This window comes from Pieris rapae, chromosome 6 (genome assembly GCF_905147795.1).
Source record: "Pieris rapae chromosome 6, ilPieRapa1.1, whole genome shotgun sequence".
Lineage (NCBI taxonomy): Eukaryota > Metazoa > Arthropoda > Insecta > Lepidoptera > Pieridae > Pieris > Pieris rapae.
Window position 1 is genome coordinate 2,978,429 of NC_059514.1, and position 25,224 is coordinate 3,003,652.

Consider the following 25,224-nt stretch of genomic DNA (forward strand, 5'->3'; position numbering starts at 1 on the left):
ATATACATAGTTATTTTATTATTTACTTTTTGATTTTTTAAAGTAGTATTTGTATACCATGTAAAGTAAATAGTTACACTTTAGCATATCTTTATTAGTTGTATTTATTTAAAATCGGTTTATTAGCAATCTACAGCTTATTTTAAAATTAAAAAAAAATTAATGGGTTTACTACGTAAGACAATTTACTAATTCTAATAATTTATTCGTTCACACCATTTCTAAATCGAATCTATAGGAATGGTGTGGTGTTATTGACAATGGATTTCCGCAATAAGTATTCAATATTTACCATCCATGATAACAATATCCGTAGTTGTCCTCTGTTTCGCAATTATGTGTATTTTAACTAAAAGTCATTATAGATTGAAGGTTAACGTAAGAAATATATAAGGTTTTTTTAGTAAAATTTTATACTTTTTTACCCAAATCTGCAAAACTAAGATGCGTTCATGTTGATATTTTTGGCCGCCGCAGCCGTACGCAGTCATTTAGAGGATGTACGCTGTAACGAACACTCCGAACGTTAGACGAACGCGTCGTCATAGGAGTTTCTAATTTTCTTTTCATACCGGTTTTAATTATTAATCTATGTAGGAGATATTAGATAAGCATCTAACATTAAGTACTATAGTCTAGAAGCCTAGACTATAGTACTTAATGTTATTATAGATATACATACGATAAAATTTTAATACAGAAGTCTTAGATCGATCTTATGGTAAGATTCGAGACTTGTTATGTATGTAATGTAATAATGTAATTCTTGGGATTGATTTGCTCCAGTTCAAACAATTTGTATTAAAAACTTGGCGATTGAAAAGAGTGGCGGAAAGTTTCTTGCCAGTTCTTCTTACCCGCTCTACGCCCTTGACTTGCGAACTGGTGGTAAATGTAAATTTACGAATAATTTATTTTGTTTTTCTTGACGTTCATAAGTGTACATGTTTACCTAAATGAATAAAGATATTATGACTATTATGACTATTTACCAGAAGCACTTCCCAGGTGTTTGTGTTCTCTCGTGGCGTGTACTCCCGGATCAAAGAGCGTGTTAAGTCGCGGGGCGTGTCAGACATACCCGCTGCTGAAATGAACAATTTCTTCTCCCCATTATTCGCGGAACACGTTGGAGCTGTGAAGGTTTGATCATTATGGTTCTGTGCTTTTAGTCATCAATCTTTGTTATCATACGGCTTCATAGAAAAGTGGTAACGATGGTTTTATCGAGTATTGCCTTTCTGTAAGGTAATGTTATTACAATGAACTGGTCAATTTAATGACAACGAAATAATCACATCGAGTGCCAAACTAAAGAACGAAGAACAGTATGCTAAAAGCACAGATTTTACAATTAAAAAGAAATTGTATCATGATCACTTCACTCTCTCATTGGTCATCATAAACTTCTTTTCTTTATCATTTCTTCATCGTTTCATATCGTCATCATTTTTCATCCTTCTTTCGAATATTGAGAAGTATTTACGAAATCTTATATGGCCAGTATTTGCTCTACTCATAAATTACTAATAAAGTAGACCATATACGATAGAATAAAGAAAAGAAGCTTATAACGCGAAAAATCCTCGAGTTCACGCCCAAATGTTAAAATAGTTTCAAAAGCGTGAATCTTGTCTATGCTCTCACTCCAGGTATTTGTGTTCTCTAGAACCGCATACTCTATGATCAAAGAGAGACTTAAAAGCAAGGGCGTGGCCGATATAACAGCTAAAGAGTTGGAAGGATATTTCTCGCCATGGCAGGCCAAGCATATTGGCCAGATCAAGGTATTTTGTGACGATAATTTCCGTCATCACTCCACATTCACCACATTAACCATTCATCATCACTACAACACTCATAGCCTGATCATACTCCATAATTAAACACCAACATTTCGTTGATTATACATGATGATTTTTTTCCTGCTTTAAGTAGTAACAATTTCTGGTAATTTTATTTTATTTTATTGTTTGCTTATAAAATATGTTATAATTGTATTTTTTTATTTCCTTTTTTTGTAAAACTTATGTTTACCATTATTGTCATACATTTTGAATGGAATATTTTGTAAAATAATCAGGAGACTTATTATTATGTATGATGTCGTAAACTCAATAAATAAATATAAAATTATTGAATCATATTATTATTATAAGTTAGAAAGATGAGTTGAAGTAAGTTAACATCTTATGGAAATCTATATGGTATTTTTATACTACACTGATCAAGTACTGGCAGAAAGATTAGGTACTTCGGAGATCTACTCATTTTCCAATAGGACTTCACCATTAAGTGTTATTGCAATATAATACTATCAAGTATTAAAGCTGGTCTCCGAATTCACTCAATTCCGGCGAAGTTGATTAGTATAAACTCAAAGACATCTTACCAACATCTTTCCATGACATGATCCAAATATGTTAGAAATTTGCCTTAACTACTTATAAGCTATTTTTGTTATATAAAAAATAATGTTTAATTAATATTACAGGTGGCGAGTGGAAATAAAACAGTGGAAAGTTGGGCGATGAAACGCCTCAGGGTACATTATTATATATTTTCGTACCCAAGTCTTTTAAAGTTGCATGGAGAGCCGGCGCTTTTAAGAAATTTAGATACATTATTAGGAAATGAAGCCTTATTACAATTAGAATTAAAGACATTATCGCCTGCGTTTAAAGACGCGAAAAAACGAAAGTGGTTTGAAGAAGTGATAGACAATTATTTAAAATTGTGGGAGAGTAATATGTGATAGACATTTAAAGGGCAGTTTTTGATGCACTCCAACCGTTTCGAATTTCGCATACTCCGGCTCGGAGGACCAATTTTTTCGATTCGAGTGAAATATTAAATTATTACATATTAATTAAACTATATGTTATATGTTAGTCAAATGAATAACATATAACATATAGTTTAATCATACACATACACAACATAAGTCTAAAAGGTTGGAGTATCTTAAATTTGCCCTTTAAATATGTAGTGCTGACAAGAGTATTTTAGTTTATATTTGATTTAAGAGAGAATGCTATATTTTTCTGTGATTGATCAATATATATATGTATATTTTTTAAAGATTAATTTTCCACCAGTGTAAGTACAAACAAGTATAGTTTTAATATTCGTCCATTATAAAGTACTGTATATTTTTGGAACTTTATACAACAAATTTATTGTATATTATGTATTTTATATAAAGGCCAATTTGTATTTATATAAAGTCTCTGATTGCATTTTATAAAGTTTTTTGAAAATGTATTATGTTTCCTATTTACAATATTTATGAAGTCGAATCGAAATGAATCGAAAGTAAAGTTACTACTAAATCTTTACGTCATTAAACAAATGTAGTCTCTAACGCCCGAACCCACAAAATTAATCAACAATCTGAGATTATGGATTGTCAGACCGTATCCCGTGCATCCCAATAACCAAACCCTACGAAGAAAATTTTTGGCAACATTTAAAAATAAAATAAGATAGGATATTGGCACAGTAGAACTATGTCATTTATTCTGTCATTCTGTCTGTGTAATTATGTCATACAAAGGTCTATCGACAAATACCGAACCGACCTACCATTGATAGCTTGTATCGACAGATGGCTATTAAGATTCGTCAATTAGTTATTAGCATACTTTACAACATTTCGATTAAGATGTCTATCTCAGATGGTCAAAAATGAAACTAGGAAAGTACTAAATTAGTCGAATCTTTCTTAGAAAATCCCTTCTTCCTCAACGTCACCTTCTGTCAATTCACTTACGCTGTAAAGAGACTTTATTTGGCAGTAAATAGGAATCGGTGACTATAATTTTTTTGTGGTTGGGGAATGTTTTATTTGATTATCCATTTTTGACGTGGCAGGAACCACATTTATTGTTTCAAAATAATATCGATAAATATGTATATTTAATTTTACAATTGAGATGTCTACTTATTTATTTTTTAATTTATTTTAACATGATCAAACACGATGCTGCATTTACAAACCTACAGTGTTCTTATTGTATTAAAATGTGTAAATATATTATTTTGTAAGAATAAACATATTTTATGAATTTGATTTGATTTTATTATATCGTTTTGTCTCGATACATAAGCTCGATTTATCAAATTTTGAGGCAAGTATATCTCATATGAACAAAAAAGTCTAGCAATTTAAATATAAACCAAATACAAATAATATTAATATAGCCTTTATATTCCGGAACTGTGATCTGATCTGAACTTTAATATGTTTTCACAACAGCATATATTGGAGTTCAGAGCAGTGTTCGCCTAGTGGCTTCAGTGTGCGACTCTCATACCTGAGGTCGCAGGTTCGATTCCCGGCTGTGCACCAATTGACTTTCTTTCTCAGGAAACCGACATGTCTTAGACCCAAAAAGTCGACGACGTGTGTCAAGCACTGGAGGCTGATCACAGATTCTCCCCTTCGTAACTTTTAGTATAATGTTAACCTCTTGTATATATTATTATATATCTGTGAGTGTTGTCTTTTTTTGTGAAGTAATTTTTGTTTTGGGTAACTCTGCTTAGATTAAATTCAATTCATCAAATCTATCCTCACCGTGTTAAGACTTAGAACGCGGCATTGGCGGAATTGTGATTTACACAGAAGTCGACATTAAAATAAAGTGAAGTGAAGTGAATGTCTGCTGAAAAGCTAATCATAAATACGTTGAACATATTTTCTCTAAGACGATTCAAAATGTGTCCCTTATACATCCGCAAATGATTTAAACGAAATGAGGCCATTGAATCATAGACAAGTGTATTATCATAATGTAAACTAACGCTGATACAGTGTCATTCAACTTTTACAGTAACCGCATTCCGCAAATATTTCGGCAAATGTGGGAAAAACTTGGGTGCCAGCATACGAAAATTAATTGTAATCTAATTGTTAACGGCAGGCCTTTAGCTGGCGCCAAACTTCGACCAACTCAGATGAAACGAGTGATTATGTATTATATTCAAAAATATCACATAATATACATGACTTTTAAAAATTAAGATCTCTAACTTGGCGCATATCCCACTATATTCGATAAGGATTTCATGTGCCATTATAAAAAGAGAACCTTCCGTAAATCTACACAAGATTTTGCTTTTTGGATAGATAATTACAAAGATACATTAGTTATAATTCAAAAAAAAACTTTGGGTTAATTACATATGATTTAGGTTACTGAATTATTTATATTAAACTAACACGCACAGAGACGTTAGAACTAGTGTATACATTCTGAAAATAGCATAACTCATACCTATTTCTTTCGCATTTACACTTGGCTTTTGGTCCGTGTTTCTCTCTTTCTTTACTTCACATTTAGTGGTCAAAACGTATTTTGTACATATTTGTTATACAAATGAACTATTGAACATATTTTTTTTTTGTTTTCTAATATACAGCCAGTGGCGAGTATTTCGTGATCATTTGTCAATCTAATAGGCAAATAGGTGATCAGCCTACCTAGATAATACCAGCAGCTGAGTTTCATTATCGGACGTCGAGGCAGAATACGAAATTCCACCCGTATCACCTCGACGTCCGCCGTTCCACAACTGAGCGTTTTTCTAGGCAGTTTTTGCCGCGTACCACCACTTTGTGGAACCAGCTGCCCATAGAAGTACGATTTAGGGTCGACTTAGGGTCCTTCAAGAAAAGAGCCAATCGTGCCAATTCTTAAAAGGCCGGCAACGCACTCGCGAGCCCTCTGGCATTGAGAGTGTCTATGGGCGGCGGTATAACTTAACATCAGGTGATCCTCCTGTCCGTTTACCCTCTGTTCTATAAAAAAAAAGCCTCCTGTACACACTGTAGACTTTTTGGGTCAAAGGAAAGCCGATTTCCTCACGATGTTTTCCTTCACCGTACAAGTGAGTGTTAAATGCGCACATAGTCCAAATCCGGATGCGGACCGCAGATCGAAGCTACGATCGCAGAGACCTATTTCTAGCAATAGGGAAAGAGAATGCATCAACAACAAAATTATATTAGCCTAAAATCTAGATATAATATTACGACTTATATACGAATCTATTTTATGGGTTGCTTATATCGAATAAAAATACTCGATTTAGATAAGTTCGTGTAGATCAAAAGGTTATCGCAATACCAAGCATAAACGTGGAACCTTGAAATTCGTTACTTTTTATTAAATAGAACATTTTATTAGGTCGCTATACGTAATTCGTATTCGAGTCACAGATTTACCGTGTTAAGTATTTCAACAAGTGTACATTGCGTGTGTGATAATTAATAACAATTGTATTATTTTATAAATATGATTGAGTATGTAAGTTTGTCTATGGCGTAGTAATATTCATCATGAATGACGCAATTTTATTATTTCATTCAAAGATTAAAATTAGGTACTTTACTCTGAGGAGATTATCTGTGGAATTTGAATGATTCAGATTTTAATTTGTTTTTGGATACTTGCTCTTGCTACTAATGCTCTTGAAAAAAGAAAAACAAGCTATTTATAATATTTCGATTTAAATTATAGGGGACAGGGAGGAATTATAGGTAGACAAAATTTCGAAACATCGTTGCCGGGAAAAGTTTGTCCATGCTCTGATTTCTATAAATTCATGTTTTTACATAATTTGCCTTTTGAACCTTGGCATTTATCATGAATAAGTCATAATCAAATGGATATGTCCTTAACTACAGGAAACAACTACTTTATTTCTGCTTTATGCAACTGATCTGCACGCGAAATATCAGTATATAGAATATATATTCTATATATATATATATATATATTTTACCTGCAATAATATTACAAACATTTAAATATGAAAATGAATTTTACACTAAATATGTGTAATATTTAGTGTAGAGTTTTCAATACTATATAGTCTATTCTGATTGAACCATTATTCATAGACGTTAGTATATTTATATGCAGCAACGACAACTTGTGAAGGACGGTACCTCGACATAGAGGTAGGTTCTTCAAACAGTCGAACCACTGACTGCCCGAAGGCTCCAGTAGCTGAGATCGAGAAGTTATATACATCTTTAACGATATACATATCTGCGCGTTACAGGGTATGACGACATCGCTGTAATTGTACAAAATTACATAGAACTAAAACAGAAACCCAGTCTGTGACAGTATCATATTATCTTCCAGACAATACAGGAAACTTATAATAATAGCATTTAAACTCGTTTCTATTTGAATCTTCATAAGTATCTGTTTGCCCTTTTTGGCAACATCTCTTCCATGTAACTGCAGTTTTATCGACCTTCTAAGTTGCCTTTCTCTAATTCGTTTATTGTATCTTGGGCATCAGTTAAGTACTTTGTTGTTCCACTTTTCTGTTCCTCTAGCCATATGCCTCGCCCATTTCACCTTTAGTTTATATATTTACAGGATACTTAACAATAGTTAAATTACCAAGTAAATCCGTACCAAACTCCCAGTGCAATGATACGGGCCTAATCTCTTGGGTCAAGTTCACACAATGTTTACACATTAGCAAATTGTTAAAAAATCTCAGTCAACGCCGCTTCGCGGGATCGTTAGCTTCTTAGATTATTGTAGGTTGTTGATAATGTTATCGTTGTTAGTGCTTATGTGTTGTGCTTTATGTGGCAGTGAGGAGGACTTAGGATATAGTCTTAGTATTGGAAACGCTATTGATGTGTTTGCGAAGTGAGTATCGTTTGTTCTTCACCTTAAAAAATTTGAAATCGCTGATAAACTGCTGTATGTGGCAATACATTTCGAGGCTCTTTAATTAAATTTATAAAGATATTTAACGCCTCCGACGCTATCACGGAGATTCTTGTTTCGATTTCGAGCATAATAGATATAGTTCGCCGTGAGGAAAAAAGCGCAGAAATGTATCTGGTATGTTTCACAGGACTTTATAAATATTTTAATATGTCTTTTGGCGTTCGACTTAACATGGGTAGTCTAGGAGAAGTGCAAATATGTTGTGTATCTACAACTTAATTTACTATATAATCCTTAACTCGTCTGATATTTCATAAGTTTCCTTAGGAATCCAAGGATTCCAAGTTCTACATAGATGGTATTGGGTGACCGCGATCATCATATGATCGTAAAAAGATACAATTTATGCATCTTTGTATGCAGTAACATAACATCCACGAGATTACAGCGATTACAATACAAATTTTATGTTATATATCTGGATATTATTCTATGATCAAAACGCAAATTTAATTTAGTTACATAAATTTGACCACAAAATACGTCAACCATAACTTGCGTAAATATGCTTTGGAAGATTTACATTGATAAAGCAATTGTTTTAATTTAATTAGATCATAGTTAAGATGATTTACATTTTATGAAAAAATAACCCACGTAGTTAGTTAATTACAATATTGATAGACGTGTTTGTAGGCGAGACACAAAGTTTTATTTCAGATCAGACACATTTTCTTAAGTCTATTTAATAGACTAGTTTACGCAATACTGATAAATTAACGTTTTTATGTCAAGAACAATCCGATACTGGCATATGACTCTTTAAATAAAAAAAACATTTCATCTCTTTTCGAATCGAAAAATCTAATATTTCGGTCAAATACTTAATAGGAAAGACAAATGCTCTCTGCTTCAACTCATAATTATTTATTTATGACTTTTTAGTTATGGTGACCTTTCCCAAGTCACGCAAGTAGTTTCAGCCGACTACGAAGATGAGAATTATGAACCAGCAGAACCATTTAGGGAGAAGAATATACGGGTGTTTGAAAACGTCAGTAGTATCATCACACCTGGCGATACAATGGTAAACATGAACCTCCATCTCTGTGAAACATTCGACGATCTTCTTCAAGTCTACTTCAAACACTTCCAAATAGAAGGGTATGATTTATTTTTAACTGGTTTCCACTATATAGAATAAGTACTGTCCCGAAAAGCAGGTTTAGGTACCTTATTTATATGTTGTAGGGGAAACTCAACAGTGTTTCATAAGATATATATGTCGCAGCCAAATGGCTTATTTAGCCGTTCAATTAACAGCCTAGCCTTTTAACTAAACGGCGCCGTTTAACTAGCGGCCTGAAAGATATTCAGCCAGCCAACATATATAACATAAGTATATGTTAAATATTATATATATCTCTAAGCCTGACTGATGTCGGATTTTCCATTGTTTGCTCTCCTTTTTAACAAAAAAAAACTACATTTTTCACAGCGGGTCTCCGCTGCAGATTCGTTTCTGATAACATCAGGCATACAAAATGCAAAGTCGATATGCACGTTATTATAATGAAATACATCCTTCATATTAATAATAATACATAATATTTTCAGTACAGACGTTCCGTGGAAAGCATTTTTAGGCGATTGGATTCCAGGTGAAATTATGCGAGCGTTCGGCATAGAGTACGACCCGCGGTCTGATAACTGCTGCTACGTTCTCGTCACATTGTCTAAAATTAAAAGTTCCGTACGAATAAACACAGAAAGGACAATTAAAGTGAAGGATTATGTGTTTCGGGCGATTGAGCAACTCAACGCAACTGATGCGACTGATTTGAGACGGTTTATGAAGAGTTATGGCACGCATTACATCGACTCATATATAACAGGAAATTTTATTTATCAAGTGAGTATTTCTTGTAGTATTTCACAGGTTCCTTGGTTTGATAACAAATCCCAACAGTTAACAGAGCCCAACTATAAAATAACTTCATCGAAACTGAGTACAGAAACGTCGTGATCATTGTTGGACGTAACAGAAAACCGCCGCTGATGGATTGCTGTAAAATAATTAATCCTTGCTAATAAAAATGATGACCTGAACAGTTCTATGAATATTTCTCATATACATATTTCTCTTGAAATTACTTTATATTATTATTTCGCTTATACCTACTTATCTACGTATTGTACGTACAGCGATTCGAGGAGTCAAAACGGAGTTAATTTAATTTATAATTCATAGCACAAATAAGCTAAGATCCCGGATAAAGTTTTGGTAATACTTTATTTTTTAGGTTTTTAAATATAAACGAAATGGTTACAACACACTTAAGAATTTCATAAGATTACGAGAACGAAGAAGATCGAATTCGGATCTAAGGTTCTACTTCTCATCAATTTTTCTCAGACAAGTTGGGGATATTAGGGTAAGTGTTTCTTAAGTTAAGTTTTATTAATTTTATTATAAAATTAGTTTTGTACAGAATAGACTATTGTAATCTAAATTAAATAAAAGATTATTATTATTAAGATTAGCAGGGTAGGTATGTCTTTATTTATTTTAATAGAATAAACCATTCGGTTAAGAACAGCCCTAACATAGACCAAAAAGTGTTATTTGAGACCTTATTAAAGTCAGGTAAAACTTTAATTTACATAACATTAAATTACTCAAGAGATAGATAACCCATTTTGAAAAAATCATCGGTTTGCGCGATTTTTTTTTCGATGTAAGACACTTAAGCGTTTTAATAATAATAGTTTATTTATTTAGTTTTTATTTCACAGATTGCAAGTGGCAACAAGACAGTAGAGAAGTGGGCCCGAAAGAACTTGAGAGACAGCCAATATTTATTCTCCCGACCGAGTCTTCTGAGGCTTCATTACAACCGTAATTTAGCATTTAAGCTCAACGAAATGATGGATAACGGCGCGTTACTGAGTCTTAATTTAAAAACACTCAAACCCCTATTTAAAGATACATCTATGGGTGATAGATTCGTTGAAATAGTTGAAAATGACTTGAAGTTATGGGAAGTAAATGCGTAATAAATATGAGGAATAGAAAAAAACACAAACGTATTCCTTACCTGCAAGTATAGGCGTAGTACAGCAGACTCTACGCACATTTTAACTTCTATGAACTAGATCATTATTAAAGCTAATATCTTATAAGGGTAATTAAAAAATTTAAGGTATATAACATGAAAGTACAAAATAAGAACCTACGAATTAGCTATGTTTTGCAGTTAATGATTATATATACTTACATATACGTATTTCCTATGTTTAGCATAATTGTAGGTATATTTTACAAGGACGATGATGATAAAAAACTACTTATTAATTTATTTTTGTATAAGCCATGCTAAAAAATAGCTAATTATATCTAAACATTCCTTAAATATATTAATCTATAATGTGAGATAATTTAACGAATGACTATGAGTACTGCTGTCAATATTGTAAATATGGCGTCTTAATCTAGTTATTTTAAAACTTACCATTTTAGTTATGTACTTAATATTTTATACTTATATTTGGCTTGGCCAGCCTTACCATTGTATCATATAAGATCTATTTTGTATGACCCTATATGTCGAATTATTGCATTGGCCCTATAAAACGTTAGCTCAGCTCTTATTGACCCAGAGTCGAAGCGAAGCGAAGCCTCATGTCTTTTAACTATAACCGCGCCGCGCGCCATTATGATAAGTCTAGAACCAGTTTTGTATATTCATGTATAGTGCTCTCTCAACAGTAAACAATTATACTATTTTTCTTCTTCTGGATGCCAATGTGTTTTAGGGGTGAGATTCAGAATCGAAATACGGAAACTTCTAGCTCAAACTCAAACCCGGTTCATGTATTGAGCCGTGACTTTAAAGGATGTAGAAAAATTAATTATTTCAAAATAAAACCACATACTCACATCAAAGTCTTTTAATTTCACTAATACATTTAGGTACAAACATGTAAAAAACATAATTGTGCTACGCCATAAACAAAATTATAAGAGGTGCTTTTTGATTTTGAGCTTATTTCAGAAACTGCTACTGCACCTTTGCCTAGAGATGATTTCCTGAATCTCTTAAAGCATCAAAAACAAAATTAGGCCTTGTATTGACTCGTACATTTTGATTTTTCGTTCTCTTAGTGTTTATTCAGAAACTTAACTCAGTTCGAACTTTGGACTCCAGTATGCTATTATACATTTTTGACGTAAGGTAGTCTTTGAGCTTAATCTCCCTTCGGAGTCTTAGGAACAATAAACATTAGGGCCACACCTAAGAATGCAAAGCAACCCAAAATCTATTTCAGCTGTCTAATTTATTTAAGAACTTTTGACAATGTTTAAGTTTGTGTTTTGAGATACATACATTATACATACATTGAAATATTAATGATTCAACTTCACTATATTTTTCAAGTTATACAAGCAAAAAGTTAAGATATTACAGCGAAGTGCGTCCTGTGTTTTGTTAACGTTTTTAGTATGCTATTGAACATAACTAACATTTATTTTAATAAAATATATTTTTTTACATTAAATATAAATATTATCATTATACAACAAATAGTAGTTTAATAATTAATAGGTATTAACAAAAATCAGAGATTCACTACAATGCGATGGTAATAGACATAAAAGTTTTGTTTTAGCTGAAATACAATTCTACCCACCTAATGCTATTTAGGATTGTGGGTAGTTTCCAAATCTCTTAAATCCATAGAGAAATCACATGTCTAAGTCAGTTTTATTGATATTTTCTAGGTGTAGGTACCATTGAGAACAATTATGGTTTCTCCAAAAAATCTGTCTTATGATTTAAACAACGCATCCATTCCATCATATATACAAAGGCGTAAATATACAATCGTATACTCCCAACAACTCTTCAATTCCACCCTGTCACCGTATATACAAAATAACAGTATATTTATATATATTAAAACAAAAAAAATTCTATAACTTGCATTGAATATATTTACAAAAGTATCAGAATGACAATTTATATATTAATTGATACGGCTGTATAATCATTAAACTTATTAATAAAAGTGTTGCGCTGTGTTTTTTTTTATGTATATTTTTATTTGTCTTGATTCTTTTCAATTGCGAACACGTGAATGAAACGCGGAACGAAGTATTTTCTGCTTATACCAACCAGGTTTAAAGATTTCAAGGATCAGGCTGGTCAAGAAACCTTAAGATTGGAAAGACCAACCACCAACAAAGTTCATTTTCGCACCATGTAGGGAGAGACTATGTCAGTTATAACGATCTTACATGTCGCCACTTATACGCAAATCCGATCCGAGCGAAAGCACTGTACAGGTGACCCATATGGGCCGTCAAGCTTACCCAGGCACAATCGCACGATTCTCAGGCAGTCGCAGCGAGTGACCACAGCCAGGGTTGCGAGGGCGTACCGCACTGTGTCTCATGACGCAGTGTGTGTCATAGCCTGTACCGCACCCTGGCGTCTCGACGCGGTTGCTTTTAGCGAAGTATATTGGTGGAGGGCCGAAGCCAGGAAAAGAGGCAACCCCACACTGGAAAAAATAAACGCTTGGCGAGTCTTGGAAGACCAAGAAATGCTAGCAGAGGGAAAAGAAGCCGGCGGGTGCGAGTGTCAAATATACTATCGAAGTCCTCAGACCTCTTCTTCAACATTTGGCGCTACGGCCAGCCCAGCTATCGTCTTGTGCAGATGCTGTCCAGACACGGATGTTTCGGGAGTAGTACAGAGTAGTAGGATGTGAGGAGCCACCACTGTGTCGGAGACAGCCGGGGTGAAGCCCTGCATACACTGAGGGACTGCCCAGAATGGGAGGTGGAAAGGGGACCGTTGCTGGATGCACTCCAGGGCGAGGACGCAAGACTACCAAAGTTAAAGCTTTATTCAGCGCGGGAAATGACGGAAATTATGAATTTTTTTACAATATCTGCGAGGCGGTCTTGAAAATAAAAGAGGTGGAAAGGACCAGGGAGCTTTGTCCCGATTCCCATCCGCGACGGCGAACGAAACCGCAGGCCCGTCAATCGCCACCATAAAAGTGCCCAAGCGGGGAGCAGGGGTCCATGCGTTTAAAAGGGATGATGACCCATCCCTGCAACTACTGAACCCGATCTCCCCTAGCTATTTGTAAAAGCAGCCCGGTCTGTGAAGTCTGCGCATAAGGCGATTGTTGGTGGCATCTTGGGGTTTTAGTGGGTATGTACAATAGCGAGTCCCACATAATCCTTTCCCACCAGGCAGTCGCGGAAAGGGTATGCGCAATGCATATCCCCAAGTAAAAAAAGGAGGGGGAGGGGTCGAAAATTTCAAATTGCGTCACGGAATACTTAAACGCTCCCAAAGCGAAAAATAAAAAGCTACGATCACAAAGGATAAAGATTTTTCAACCAATTCATCGAATATTTCCTACATACACCTAATGACAATTGCGATTCCATCGCCCGTCCAATACAAAAAACCTGTCTCAATTCGCATAGCACCACCGATAGAATCAAAATACACAATTTACTAGAAAATCTAATAATTCTTTTTCAGATCATATATTCCCTCTGATAAAATTTAAGATATATTTTGCAAGTTTAAAGTAATGTTGTATCAATCTTGCTTTGTTGGTAATGCACTAATATTGCATTAAAGTGTTTAATCCCGTAAATACTTTAAGTTTTGACACATTTCAAACGCTACCTAACATCAATATATTACTACGGGTTTGTGTAGAAAAACATCAATCCACAGATATTGCAATATTTTTCTAAAGGCTTATTTTATAATAGGTACCTCTACTTGAAGTACTTTTTCTTAATAATAAATTACTTCAATTAATGTTGATTCGTTATATTTTAGAAAAGATGGTTATTTCGCACATTAAAGAACATAAAACTCTTATCTAATTAGTGCTGTCAAAGCATTTTACACAAGTTTGACACATTTACACAGGTAAACATGAGCAAAGGCGCAAGACGACACTTGTGTGTGTTGTAAACTAAATTATACTGTAATAGTCTTTTGTTAATTAAAATGTCCATATTTTCGCCTTACTCATATGTATAATTTCCCAATATTATATAATTTCATTCGTTTACCGTCACAACACCAGCATAACTCTTTACTAAAGACAGACAATCTCAAAAATGTCATAATTTTGTAAAGTTCTGGTACAGGTTCAAACCTAATCAGTCCACTTTGAAAACGGCTAATTCAAAGTATTCAGTATAGCTATCTCTCTCGCACCTACGTCAATCGGGCTTGCGAGAAGAAAGCAGATAGTCGTCAGTGCATCTCGTACGTACTGGAGACGCGCGTGCCCGCAATTTGCGCACGTTCAACGCGACGACCATTGACGAATAATTTCATTGGATTATTTACACGAATCGACTGAAAAACGTATTTCTGAAACAAATTATCAATAAATCACTACATAGTATAAAACAAAGTCGCTTTCTCTGTCCCTATGTCCGTTTGTATGCTTAAATCTTTGAAACGGATTTTGATGCCATGATTTTTTTAATTGTAGATAGAGTGATTCAAGAGGAAGGTTTATATGTATAATAACATCCATTAAATAGTGGAGAAGTACTGTTATTTTTGAGGTTTCTAATGTGATGTCGCAAATAATTACATTTTTTTCCGCTTACATTGCAAACGCAGGCTGAACCCTACGAGTTTTATCAAAATAATGTAGTAAGTAATACAGATTAAATAGGTCTACAGAAAAGTCCGTGATAGTATATGTCTATATGGTATATGTCGCGTAAATAACAATACATAATAAAAACCTGCTTTTCATCAGCATTGCACCCGTGCGAAGCTGGGGCGGGTCACTAGTTAATTATAATATATGCTTGATGTACGAAAATGGACCGTATTACAAAGAGCCTAGTACGAATTTTACCTAACAGCTCAAACGCATATATAAGTTATATATCTCATTATCGAAAAAAAGCCTAATGGATATTTTTAGTTTAAGTACTCATGTCTCTATTACCGCAGCTATTAACACAATTTGACAGAAAGAGACAAAAGAGTTTGTAGTTAATTAAACTGAGAAAAAGCATCGATTATAGATTTTAAATACCAACTATTAATGTATGGAAATGAATATAAGATTTCTGACAAAAATAGAAAATAATTACCATTTCCGGTGTGACAACATTATGAGATTTCAAATGCGGCTCCGGGATGGCAACCCAGTCCCCAATGAGGGTGCCCCTGCCAGCCGCCCAGTTGTATGCCGTTACTAACACACACTTCATACTGTCATCTATAATGGCAAACGCGCTGAAATCCATACAAAAATAATTAACAAAACTTTCAACACTTAGTATACTATTTGTTACCATGGTTACCAGTTTTTATATGGAAATTATTATAAACGTGCTAAACAGATATTCACAATATTAAAAAGTATTCAAATTCTATTAAAGTTGCAAAAGTTTTAGAGTAGACGGGTAAGAAATGTAATTTAGAAGTGACATTAAAATAAAAGCCTGTTATTTGGTTTTTGATATTTCATGAAATTTGAAATAGATAACAAATTACAACGCGAACCCATAGTTGTGTGGGCAGGAATAAACCCCGTAACCTACAAGAGTAAAATACATGTACCTGTGCTGAGAATATTTATGTTTTAACTATATTTAGCAAAGACCACGAAATGCATCATCTCCAATTTCAAAAAACCTAATAAAAATTGACAGAAATGTCATTGTCAATGTCATTGTCAGATAAGCCTCATAGTTTACTACTTTTATATGCATTTGTCGTGCTCCTAAACAAGCCATGGTTACATTAATACAAACCACACCGGTTTTCTAATATAACATATTGTGATATATTATATTATTTTGTAAAATAAAGAATAAATGAGGTTCCATTATTATTATTTGTTTACACGCCTTTATATAAAACGATACAACAAAACATAGTTATAAATCTGATGATAAGAGTGATTGCTTGGCTGGAGACTATATCGCTTATAAGGAAACTTTTATAGGAAAGAAGAAACAAAAGTAATCTTCAACAATCTTAGAAAAGAGAGAGATAGACAATAGGTGCATAGTAGGAGATATCAAGATGATAGAGATGGGGCATATTTTTTTTATAGAACAGGGGGCAAACGGGCAAGAAGCCTCACCTGATGTTATGGGGCATGAATGAAATGAGTGTATTCGGCTTTTTAGGTAGAATATACTTACAAGGGCACGGCATTTTCGCTATGTATGGAGCCGACCACGCGTCCTAATATCACTTTGTTCTCATTGGGACCTTCTTGTAGCGTATTTATTCTTACCAACTCGAGGTTAACATCTCGCCTCGCTCCAAGGGTCACAAATCGGTCAGGCAAGTAGTCCCCTAACATCTTTTTGTCCACAGACTGAAAATAAAATAGTATAATAAGTTTAAGAATTTAACATATAAATTAATTTCGCAAAAAGTTAGCATGCGTGATTGTTATTTGTAACTATTGGTGAGTAATAATATAAAAAAATATCAATTACATGTAGTAATGCATTATAATGTGTAAAATTTAGGAATCCTTTTAAGTAAAAAAATATGTGTTAGGGTTGCCAGCTCTTCCATAGCTAACTTAACAATTTTTTTTTAACAATAGTTATAAGTTTATGTCAGCTTCAAGTAAAATAATTCAATAGTTAATTCCACGTTTGCAATCACAGCCAAACAAAACGATTTGTCGTTTTGTGTTTCGTACGTCCAACTAAGTATACCTACTTGCAGCATATTAGCAAGGCGTTTGCATTTAATCTTCCCACGCGTGCGCAGTAAATCAACGGCACTTGCCAAAAACTGTCGTAATTTTGTGCGTTCGCGATCCGGTGGCATCCATAGAGGGTCGAGGTCACACGCCCTGTTGAAAGTGTCTAGGGCCTCACTGTATTTCTCTTCGTACTTTAATGCCTGAGTATTGTAATATTTGTTAAGTTATAAAAAGTAGGGATAAAGATATACATTGCGGTCTTGATGATGATGAACTTATAAAATGACATAAACATAATTGTAGAATTCAACTTGTAACAGGAGTTCCTAAATTATCGTAATATTATTATGGCTTTCATAATCGAAATATGTAGAAAGAACACTATTATAATAGTCGGTCTTTTTTAATCGAAACATTAAATTAGTATTAAAACAGTAATAAAAAATGCGGTTCTGTATTTCTGGTCTTATGCACCAAATGCTTCAAAGGCCCATAAAGATAATGGATGATAAATCCACTATTTATTATGATTTCAGGAACTATTATAATATAGACATAGACAATAGACATACCATTTATATCCAAAGAAACACAACATAATGATAATAATAACAACATAATATCAAGAGAGAAATTAAAAAAAAAAAAAATATGGTACATTTTAAGAGTGTTATGTGTGTGTATTGTGGTTGTAACTGGCCACTCAGCATTATGCTGTGGAGCACATGTGCTACAGCGCTGGTCATTCCAGAGATCAGAACAGTTAATTTGCGCCTCAGACGCCAAAAAGTTAAAATAATGTACTAATAAAAAAACTAAACAAACAAAGCTCGGAAGATTTGTGTGGAAAAATATACACTAAATTACTAAAACTTCTATAAAAAATAGATAAATAAATATTTTAAGGCAGAATAAAAACTAGGTTAAGTGCGACGAAAATTTGATTTTAGCCATCATTAAAACTCCTACAAAAATCTCCTGATGCCTTTCGATGCTGGGAAAATAACAAGCTTCTGAGTACAACTCCTAACTTTGTAAAGCTATTGTAAAAGTATCTATAAATCACAAATGTCATTAAAATTGGTGGTTTTAAATAATTAAATAGGTCTGTAACTGTTGTTCTAGGTAACAACTTAACAACAACGTAAAGCATCCAATATACCATGACATTGGCAGTAATTAGTAAGTCGAAATTTTCTGAAGGATGGTAGACTATACCAAGTTGTATGGGCACATTTCGCTTAGACTGTATTACCCTCCTGACTAAGGAATGGGAGGAATATTTTATTTATGTATACAGACAACTTCTAAAACAAAACTCTTAATTTTCCAAAATAACTTGATTTCCAGGCTTTGAAAATGCTTCACTAAAGCATTTCCTTTTTTTGGAAAAAAATAAATTGGTTCACTGACATAAAAATATTGTTGTGGGAATTTCTTAGCCAAACCATATAAGAAATTATTATTTTTGGAAGTGGTCTTACTATCTCTTGTATCATGCATCCATTAATATGCAGAAAAATTTTAGAAATTAAAAAAAAAATTTTTACTCAAATTTGAAGAAGTTTACGTAACCTAACCGCATGTTTTTTTTAGAAATATGTTACACTAACAACATAACCAGACTACTGAACTGTATATCTTTACTTGAATTAGAATGATTTATACTTACAATAGCCTTATTATAGTACAAATCGGGTTGGCCTCTTGCAATTAGGTCTGTGTAGGCCTGTTTGTATGCACTCATGCATTGCTTTAAAATTGCCGGATCTTGTGACACTGTGAAATATTGGCAAAGGTAGGAATTGCCCAAAATTATCCATGACTGACCATCTGCAGTATCTTGTGAAACGGCTTCTTTAGCATATTCAACACTTTTTAGTATCATTTGTGTAGCTTCACCATCTTTCTTTGCACCAGCTTCTTGCCGTAGTATTATGGAGAGGCAACGGAGCGTTATTCTGTTTCTTTCCTTAAAAAAATAATAAATAACACACATATGTGGAGGACACTTACTGAGATGTGCATTACTGCTAACAGTTTGAGACTAATTCACAAAGTTTAAGTTAAAGTTTTTGTATGATACGGGGTAATTTTATTGGCAAAAGCAGCATTTCTAAAAATATTGGACTTAAAATGTAGTATGTTTTATTATTTTTCTGGGACTTATCTCTTATCATTGAAATTTACTTTTGCAGGTTAATCAGGAATGGATATTAAATAATACATACATGTTTCAAGGCACCTTCAAAGCAAGCTCTGGCCTCTTTAACATTAATATTTTTCCAATAGCACTCCCCAAGTTCATTCCATGCTTCAACCATATGAGGGTTTAATTTAACAGCTTTACTCAAAGACTGCGTAGCTCTTGCATCATATTTAATACTCACATTATAACATCTTCCTTTTAGATATTGAAATTGGGCTCTAAGCGAAAATGGAATTTCAGTGTCCACTAAAAAATATGAAAAAATCATAAGCATTAGACAACCTAGCTCTGTTTCATTTATCTGTAGTTACTGCTGGCTGGCTTGTATTTGTATTTAACCACTTCTTAGATTTTGTTAGTTGGTTTTATTAAGTAAAACTTAAAGCTGATTGATTCTTACAAAAGACTTCTTATAAAGACATTGGGAACATAAAGTATTAGGGCCAAGTGGCCTATACTTTCTTAGTTATACTTTACAACTAATAATAATAAAATAATGATATGAGATGAAAAGTAAGGACTATAAATATAAGAACATTAAGGAGGTGCTATATAAACCTCAGAAAAATTAATTACAAGTATAGAAGACTTGTTATTTTATTAGGTAAAGACAGACCAATTATCTATAAAATCTATTATTTTATTTATTTTACCATCAACACTTTCAAATTTTTCTACTAATTTGTCCTTTTTCTCTTCCACATATTTATGCTTATTTTTTGCCATTTCTATGGGATGGTTCTCAAAGAACATATCACGATAAGAATATAATTCTTGTAACTCTTTCTGAAATTAAGATATTAATCAGGAGAATAAGATCCAATCATTAAGTAAATTTTGGAAGTTTGAGAAAAAATTCTTCCGGTTTCTGGTTTAATGATGAAATTAATATTAACAATACAATGTATAAAGTTGTTAAAGAAAACAATGAATGTAGAATATGACCAGAAAGTTTTTCTATGTGCACGTATTTACATGGTAACTTAAGTAAGTTTTTTTTTTTAAATAAAGAGAAAATTTAAAGCTTATTTTTGCATTAGCACCTATAAATTTGATAATCAATTTTTTACAGATAAATTCCATTCTTTAAAACCTTCAGTAAAGTATTTAACATAATAAAAGAAAATAATTTGTGATTAATTTCAAGTACCCTTTAATGTACCTAACATAAAAAAATGTTTATTAATGCTTGTATACAGCTGTGTCTATTTGTTGTGTATTGACAACCAAGATGGCAGGATTTTTTAATAAATTATATGGTAATGGAAATGAACATCGTATCAATTATATTGTATATGCAATAATTTAACACCATTGAATATTTACCGATAAATTTTCAATAAATTTATTCGCTTTGTCCACCGACACAGAATGTTCTTCACCCCCGTTAGCCATGTTTATTTTATAAGTGAAAAATCAAAAGGATCACAAAATTATCTATATGTAGGCGCATCCGTTAACATCAGACATCAGGTTGTCAATGTCAGCCTAGCGAAGCGTCATTGTGGATGGTTGTGAGAGCGGCCATCTTGACAGACTGTTGTTCGAGACGGCGCCCGCACACCGCGCTTGTGACGAATCGCTTTGAATCTGAGTGATAGTTTAATCTAGTGTTATAATTAAGTTGATGGCGTGTTGCTTAGATTGTACATTGCTTATTTCACTGTGCATTTCGATTGTTAAGCCCCGTGCTGATTATACAACTAATTATAACAAGAACACCTACCTACCGACATACATCACACAACATGACTTTTGATGAAGGCCATCCTGCCTCTTCATCAGAAGTGGGATCGGATAAGGCTAGAATTGAGCAAGAAACACCAAAATCGGATGCAAAAAAAAAAAATTGCTGAATAACATGTGAATGCTTTTATCTCATGTTCTCTGTGAGTACTAATCAGGCAACATAATTCTTACCATTTAATCCAGACGAACCAAACTGTGACATAGATGGTTGGTGTAATATTACCGAAGCGATCGTTCGTAATAAACGATTAGAAGACTAGACTTGCTCATGGCTCTTACTACATCTTTAAAAGGACGAGCGGCTGCCTGTATAAGTAACCTAAATTTAGGACTATTTTGACGAAATATTGCTATTAGGAGCTAAGGAGACAGCTTCAGAATCCGCTCTTCGTCTATGTAACTTAATCGAAACGAATACCTAAGACTGTGATGCCTGAAGAAGTGGTGACCGGATTCGTTATTTCTGTTCTTTGTCAAAAGGATAGCCTGATAAGACGCGAATTGATTGCGTACAATATCAAAACTCGCACTCAATTGTTCCGAATCCTGTGAGACGTATCTCTTAAGCGGCGTTTAGACGGTGTCGAAGCTAACGAACCTGAGGCGAAGCGTTTTCGTACTACCGAGCGGTTCACTGGCAGATGTAACTTTTGCCGAATATCGGACATCGTTTTGTGGAATGCCGAAAACGTCGTGACGCGTTGGGATCAGTCGAGCCTCGAGTCACTCCGATTGCTTACCGTCCATTGGAGAGGATGATCGATGTTGTGCTTCAAAGGGTATCTTGACAACATCTTTCGGTGAGCCTGTTCCTTTTCTATTTGATAGCGGATCGTCCTGTTCTCTTGTGAAAGAAAGTTATCCAGGTAAACTCTTGGGTACTGTGTGTAAAAGTCTCGTCTATCTGAGCGGCATTGGGGGCGATTATATACAGTGTACGACTCAAATTCGGGCCCATGTTAAAATTTGTGATCGCTTGATTAGTTTACTCTTTCACGTGATTTCCGACAATAATATATCTGCCTAGAATTATTGGTAGAGATATACTTGATCAAGGGTTAAGTGTCGAAATTGATAATGATAATCTTGCTATATACTCTAAACAACGAATTGACTGCCTAGGATGTTCTGTACAGTCCGATGAGACTTGGGAAAGCTTGTATGAAACTGGGATTCGTGCAGAGCGGGACGATTCGTGGTCGTAGGTAAGTGGAGCGACCTGCAGGAATCTTTCTTGCCAGGCAGTCGGACGAAGTATCTCGTCCGGGTCGGTACCGTGTTGACTTGTCACTGAGACGAAAATGTCGTCCGAGTCAGTACGGGGTTGACTTGTCACTGTGCTTCTGTTATATGAGACGAAATATGTCGTCCGAGTCAGTACGAGACTGACTTGTCACTGTGCTTTTGTTATATGAGACGAAATAATATGTCGTCTAATTCAGAGTCATTTATGTTGACTGACTTGTTCAGAATGTTTTGGAGATTATGATTAGACGAAAATGTCGTCTGAGTCAGAGTCATTTATGTTGACTGACTTGTTCTGGACGTTTTGGAGATTATGATAAGACGAAAATGTCGTCCGAGTCAGAGTCATTTATGTTGACTGACTTGTTCTGAATGTTTTGGAAATTATGATAAGACGAAAATGTCGTCCGAGTCAGAGTCATTTATGTTGACTGACTTGTTCTGGACGTTTTGGAGATTATGATAAGACGAAAATGTCGTCCGAGTCAGAGTCATTTGTGTTGACTCACTTGTTCTGGATGTTTTGGAGATTGTGGTAAGACGAAATATGTCGTCCGAGTCAGTACGAGACTGACTTGTCACTGTAGTTTTGTTCTATGAGACGAAATATGTCGTCGAAGTCAGAGTCATTTAAGTTGACTGACTTGTTCTGGATGTTTTGCAGATTATGGTAAGACGAATATTGTCGTCCGAGTCACATCCTCCAAAGGACTAACTTGTCTAATAATACCAATTGTGAACAGTTAACCTACATGCTGTCTAATAACGAGGCTGTGTCATCCGGCTTAATTGTAGCGAGACACCCGCCTTAAGTCTTAAGTATCATAGCGCATGGTGATAATGAAAACTAGTCATCTGTCAGGATGCCGAACGGACTATGTACGATTGCAACTAATTGTCTCAGAAAATCGCCCGAGGACGGTCGAATGTCAGTCTGGCCGTGTAGGCGCATCCGTTAACATCAGACATCAGGTTGTCAATGTCAGCCTAGCGAAGCGTCATTGTGGATGGTTGTGAGAGCGGCCATCTTGACAGACTGTTGTTCGAGACGGCGCCCGCACACCGCGCTTGTGACGAATCGCTTTGAATCTGAGTGATAGTTTAATCTAGTGTTATAATTAAGTTGATGGCGTGTTGCTTAGATTGTACATTGCTTATTTCACTGTGCATTTCGATTGTTAAGCCCCGTGCTGATTATACAACTAATTATAACAAGAACACCTACCTACCGACATACATCACACAACATGACTTTTGATGAAGGCCATCCTGCCTCTTCATATACGAAAATAATCGCACAATATTTTGAACAGTTAAAAATAAATAATAGATGAAAATATTTTCATGTGAATTCCGACTTCCGCCATCGCGAGTAACGAATAGTCGAATACCGATTACAGATTACAGAATACAGATGAGATAACAGTTGACACTTGACTTGATAGAAGTCAACTCAGAACGCCATTAAATTTATCTAACAATCTGTGATTTGGGTACAATATTAGTACACTGTACAGACTATACCAAAAAATACAAGTCGACTTGATAAAGGACGGGCCTGCTTTTTAGTATTTATATTTATAAGTTTTATTATTATATACAATGTTATCAACTCTTTATTTAGGAACGTTTGTTCCGACTTTTTGACACTACATATTGTTAATAACTACTTAGTCAATGTAACTAACTGATTCTTTCTATACAATAATGTTATCCTGAAAATGACTTAACTAAGAGGCTTATTACACTATGCGATATTCAGACTGACTTAGTAAGACTGTCTTAAAATCTAATTAGCAAGCTCGCTATTACACTAGACTGAATACCGCATGCTAACTCATTTTTACTCATTTGCAAAGCGTACGTAGTCGGTGACGGATGTCGCCATGTGACTTAAGAAACTACCTTAGAGTAGGAGTTGCCGAGTTTGAATGACTATTAAAATGTTATATTAGTAATTTATATTATTATATGTAATTTAATAGATACTCCATACATTCAATATGGCAATAAAAATGGCATGTCTCGGTACAAATCAAGAACAGAACCAGGCTGGCACACTTTAGTATGTTGTCATTAGAGAATCGCAAAAAATTTATTTAAATTTATTGACACATCGTTTGCAGCTAAGATATTCTATAATAAGATTGATTGTCTGAACCTTCTTTCTAAATTTAAGATTCATGTTTGTTTTTACCAATGTATCAGTGTGTCGAGCGTTGGCTAACTTTATCTATAAAAAATAAAAAACATTCCAAAGTACTTAGTTTTCTTGCGAACACTCCATGGTGCACGCGGCCACAGAAAACAAACATGTGCAAACGTCTTTGCTCTGCGACTGCCGCGCGCTGACTGAATGATTTAGCGTGCTAAGTCTTATTACACTACACGATATTCAGCAAGTAAGCCAGTAAGCACCGCCGAACCCATTCGGTCGGTCTAATTAGACAGGCTAACTGGCTAACTCTTATTACACTAGGCTGAATCTCAGTAAGACTGTCTGAATATCGCGTGGTGTAATAAGCCTTTAAATGTGTTCGACTTTCGAGTCTCGGGACTTTCCCAACA

General features: G+C 34.3%; 3 protein-coding genes across 6 annotated transcripts in view; 2 read left to right on the forward strand and 1 right to left on the reverse strand.

The window, feature by feature from the left end:
- Window positions 1-2,897, forward strand: part of LOC111002927 (torso-like protein) — a 38,264-nt gene extending 35,367 nt beyond the window's left edge. For 2 of the 4 annotated variants that reach the window (XM_045628637.1, XM_045628638.1), the window contains 3 exons: window positions 1,009-1,143; window positions 1,653-1,787; window positions 2,495-2,897. In XM_045628637.1, the coding sequence (XP_045484593.1) occupies window positions 1,009-1,143; window positions 1,653-1,787; window positions 2,495-2,755 (531 nt within the window). In that variant the 3' untranslated portion in view covers window positions 2,756-2,897. The remainder of the gene's footprint in view (window positions 1-1,008; window positions 1,144-1,652; window positions 1,788-2,494) is intronic. The other 2 variants (XM_045628640.1, XM_045628639.1) reach the window with 2 other exon arrangements.
- A 3,943-nt stretch (window positions 2,898-6,840) lies between these two features.
- LOC111002926 (torso-like protein) lies at window positions 6,841-11,651 on the forward strand. Its single transcript, XM_022273216.2, has 7 exons — window positions 6,841-6,844; window positions 6,930-6,967; window positions 7,507-7,682; window positions 8,652-8,870; window positions 9,324-9,618; window positions 10,010-10,141; window positions 10,503-11,651. The coding sequence occupies exons 1-7, from the start codon at window positions 6,841-6,843 to the stop codon at window positions 10,761-10,763; spliced, it is 1,125 nt and encodes a 374-aa protein (XP_022128908.2). The 3' UTR covers window positions 10,764-11,651.
- LOC111002925 (tetratricopeptide repeat protein 5) lies at window positions 11,643-24,060 on the reverse strand. The gene is made up of 9 exons (XM_045628525.1): window positions 23,940-24,060; window positions 20,989-21,103; window positions 20,316-20,448; window positions 19,685-19,908; window positions 19,126-19,425; window positions 17,468-17,653; window positions 16,933-17,111; window positions 15,871-16,015; window positions 11,643-15,127 (listed from the first exon to the last, which is right to left on the reverse strand). Exons 2-9 carry the CDS (start codon window positions 21,055-21,057, stop codon window positions 15,008-15,010), a joined length of 1,356 nt encoding a protein of 451 aa, XP_045484481.1. The 5' UTR covers window positions 21,058-21,103; window positions 23,940-24,060; the 3' UTR covers window positions 11,643-15,007.
- Window positions 24,061-25,224: the final 1,164 nt, after the last annotated feature.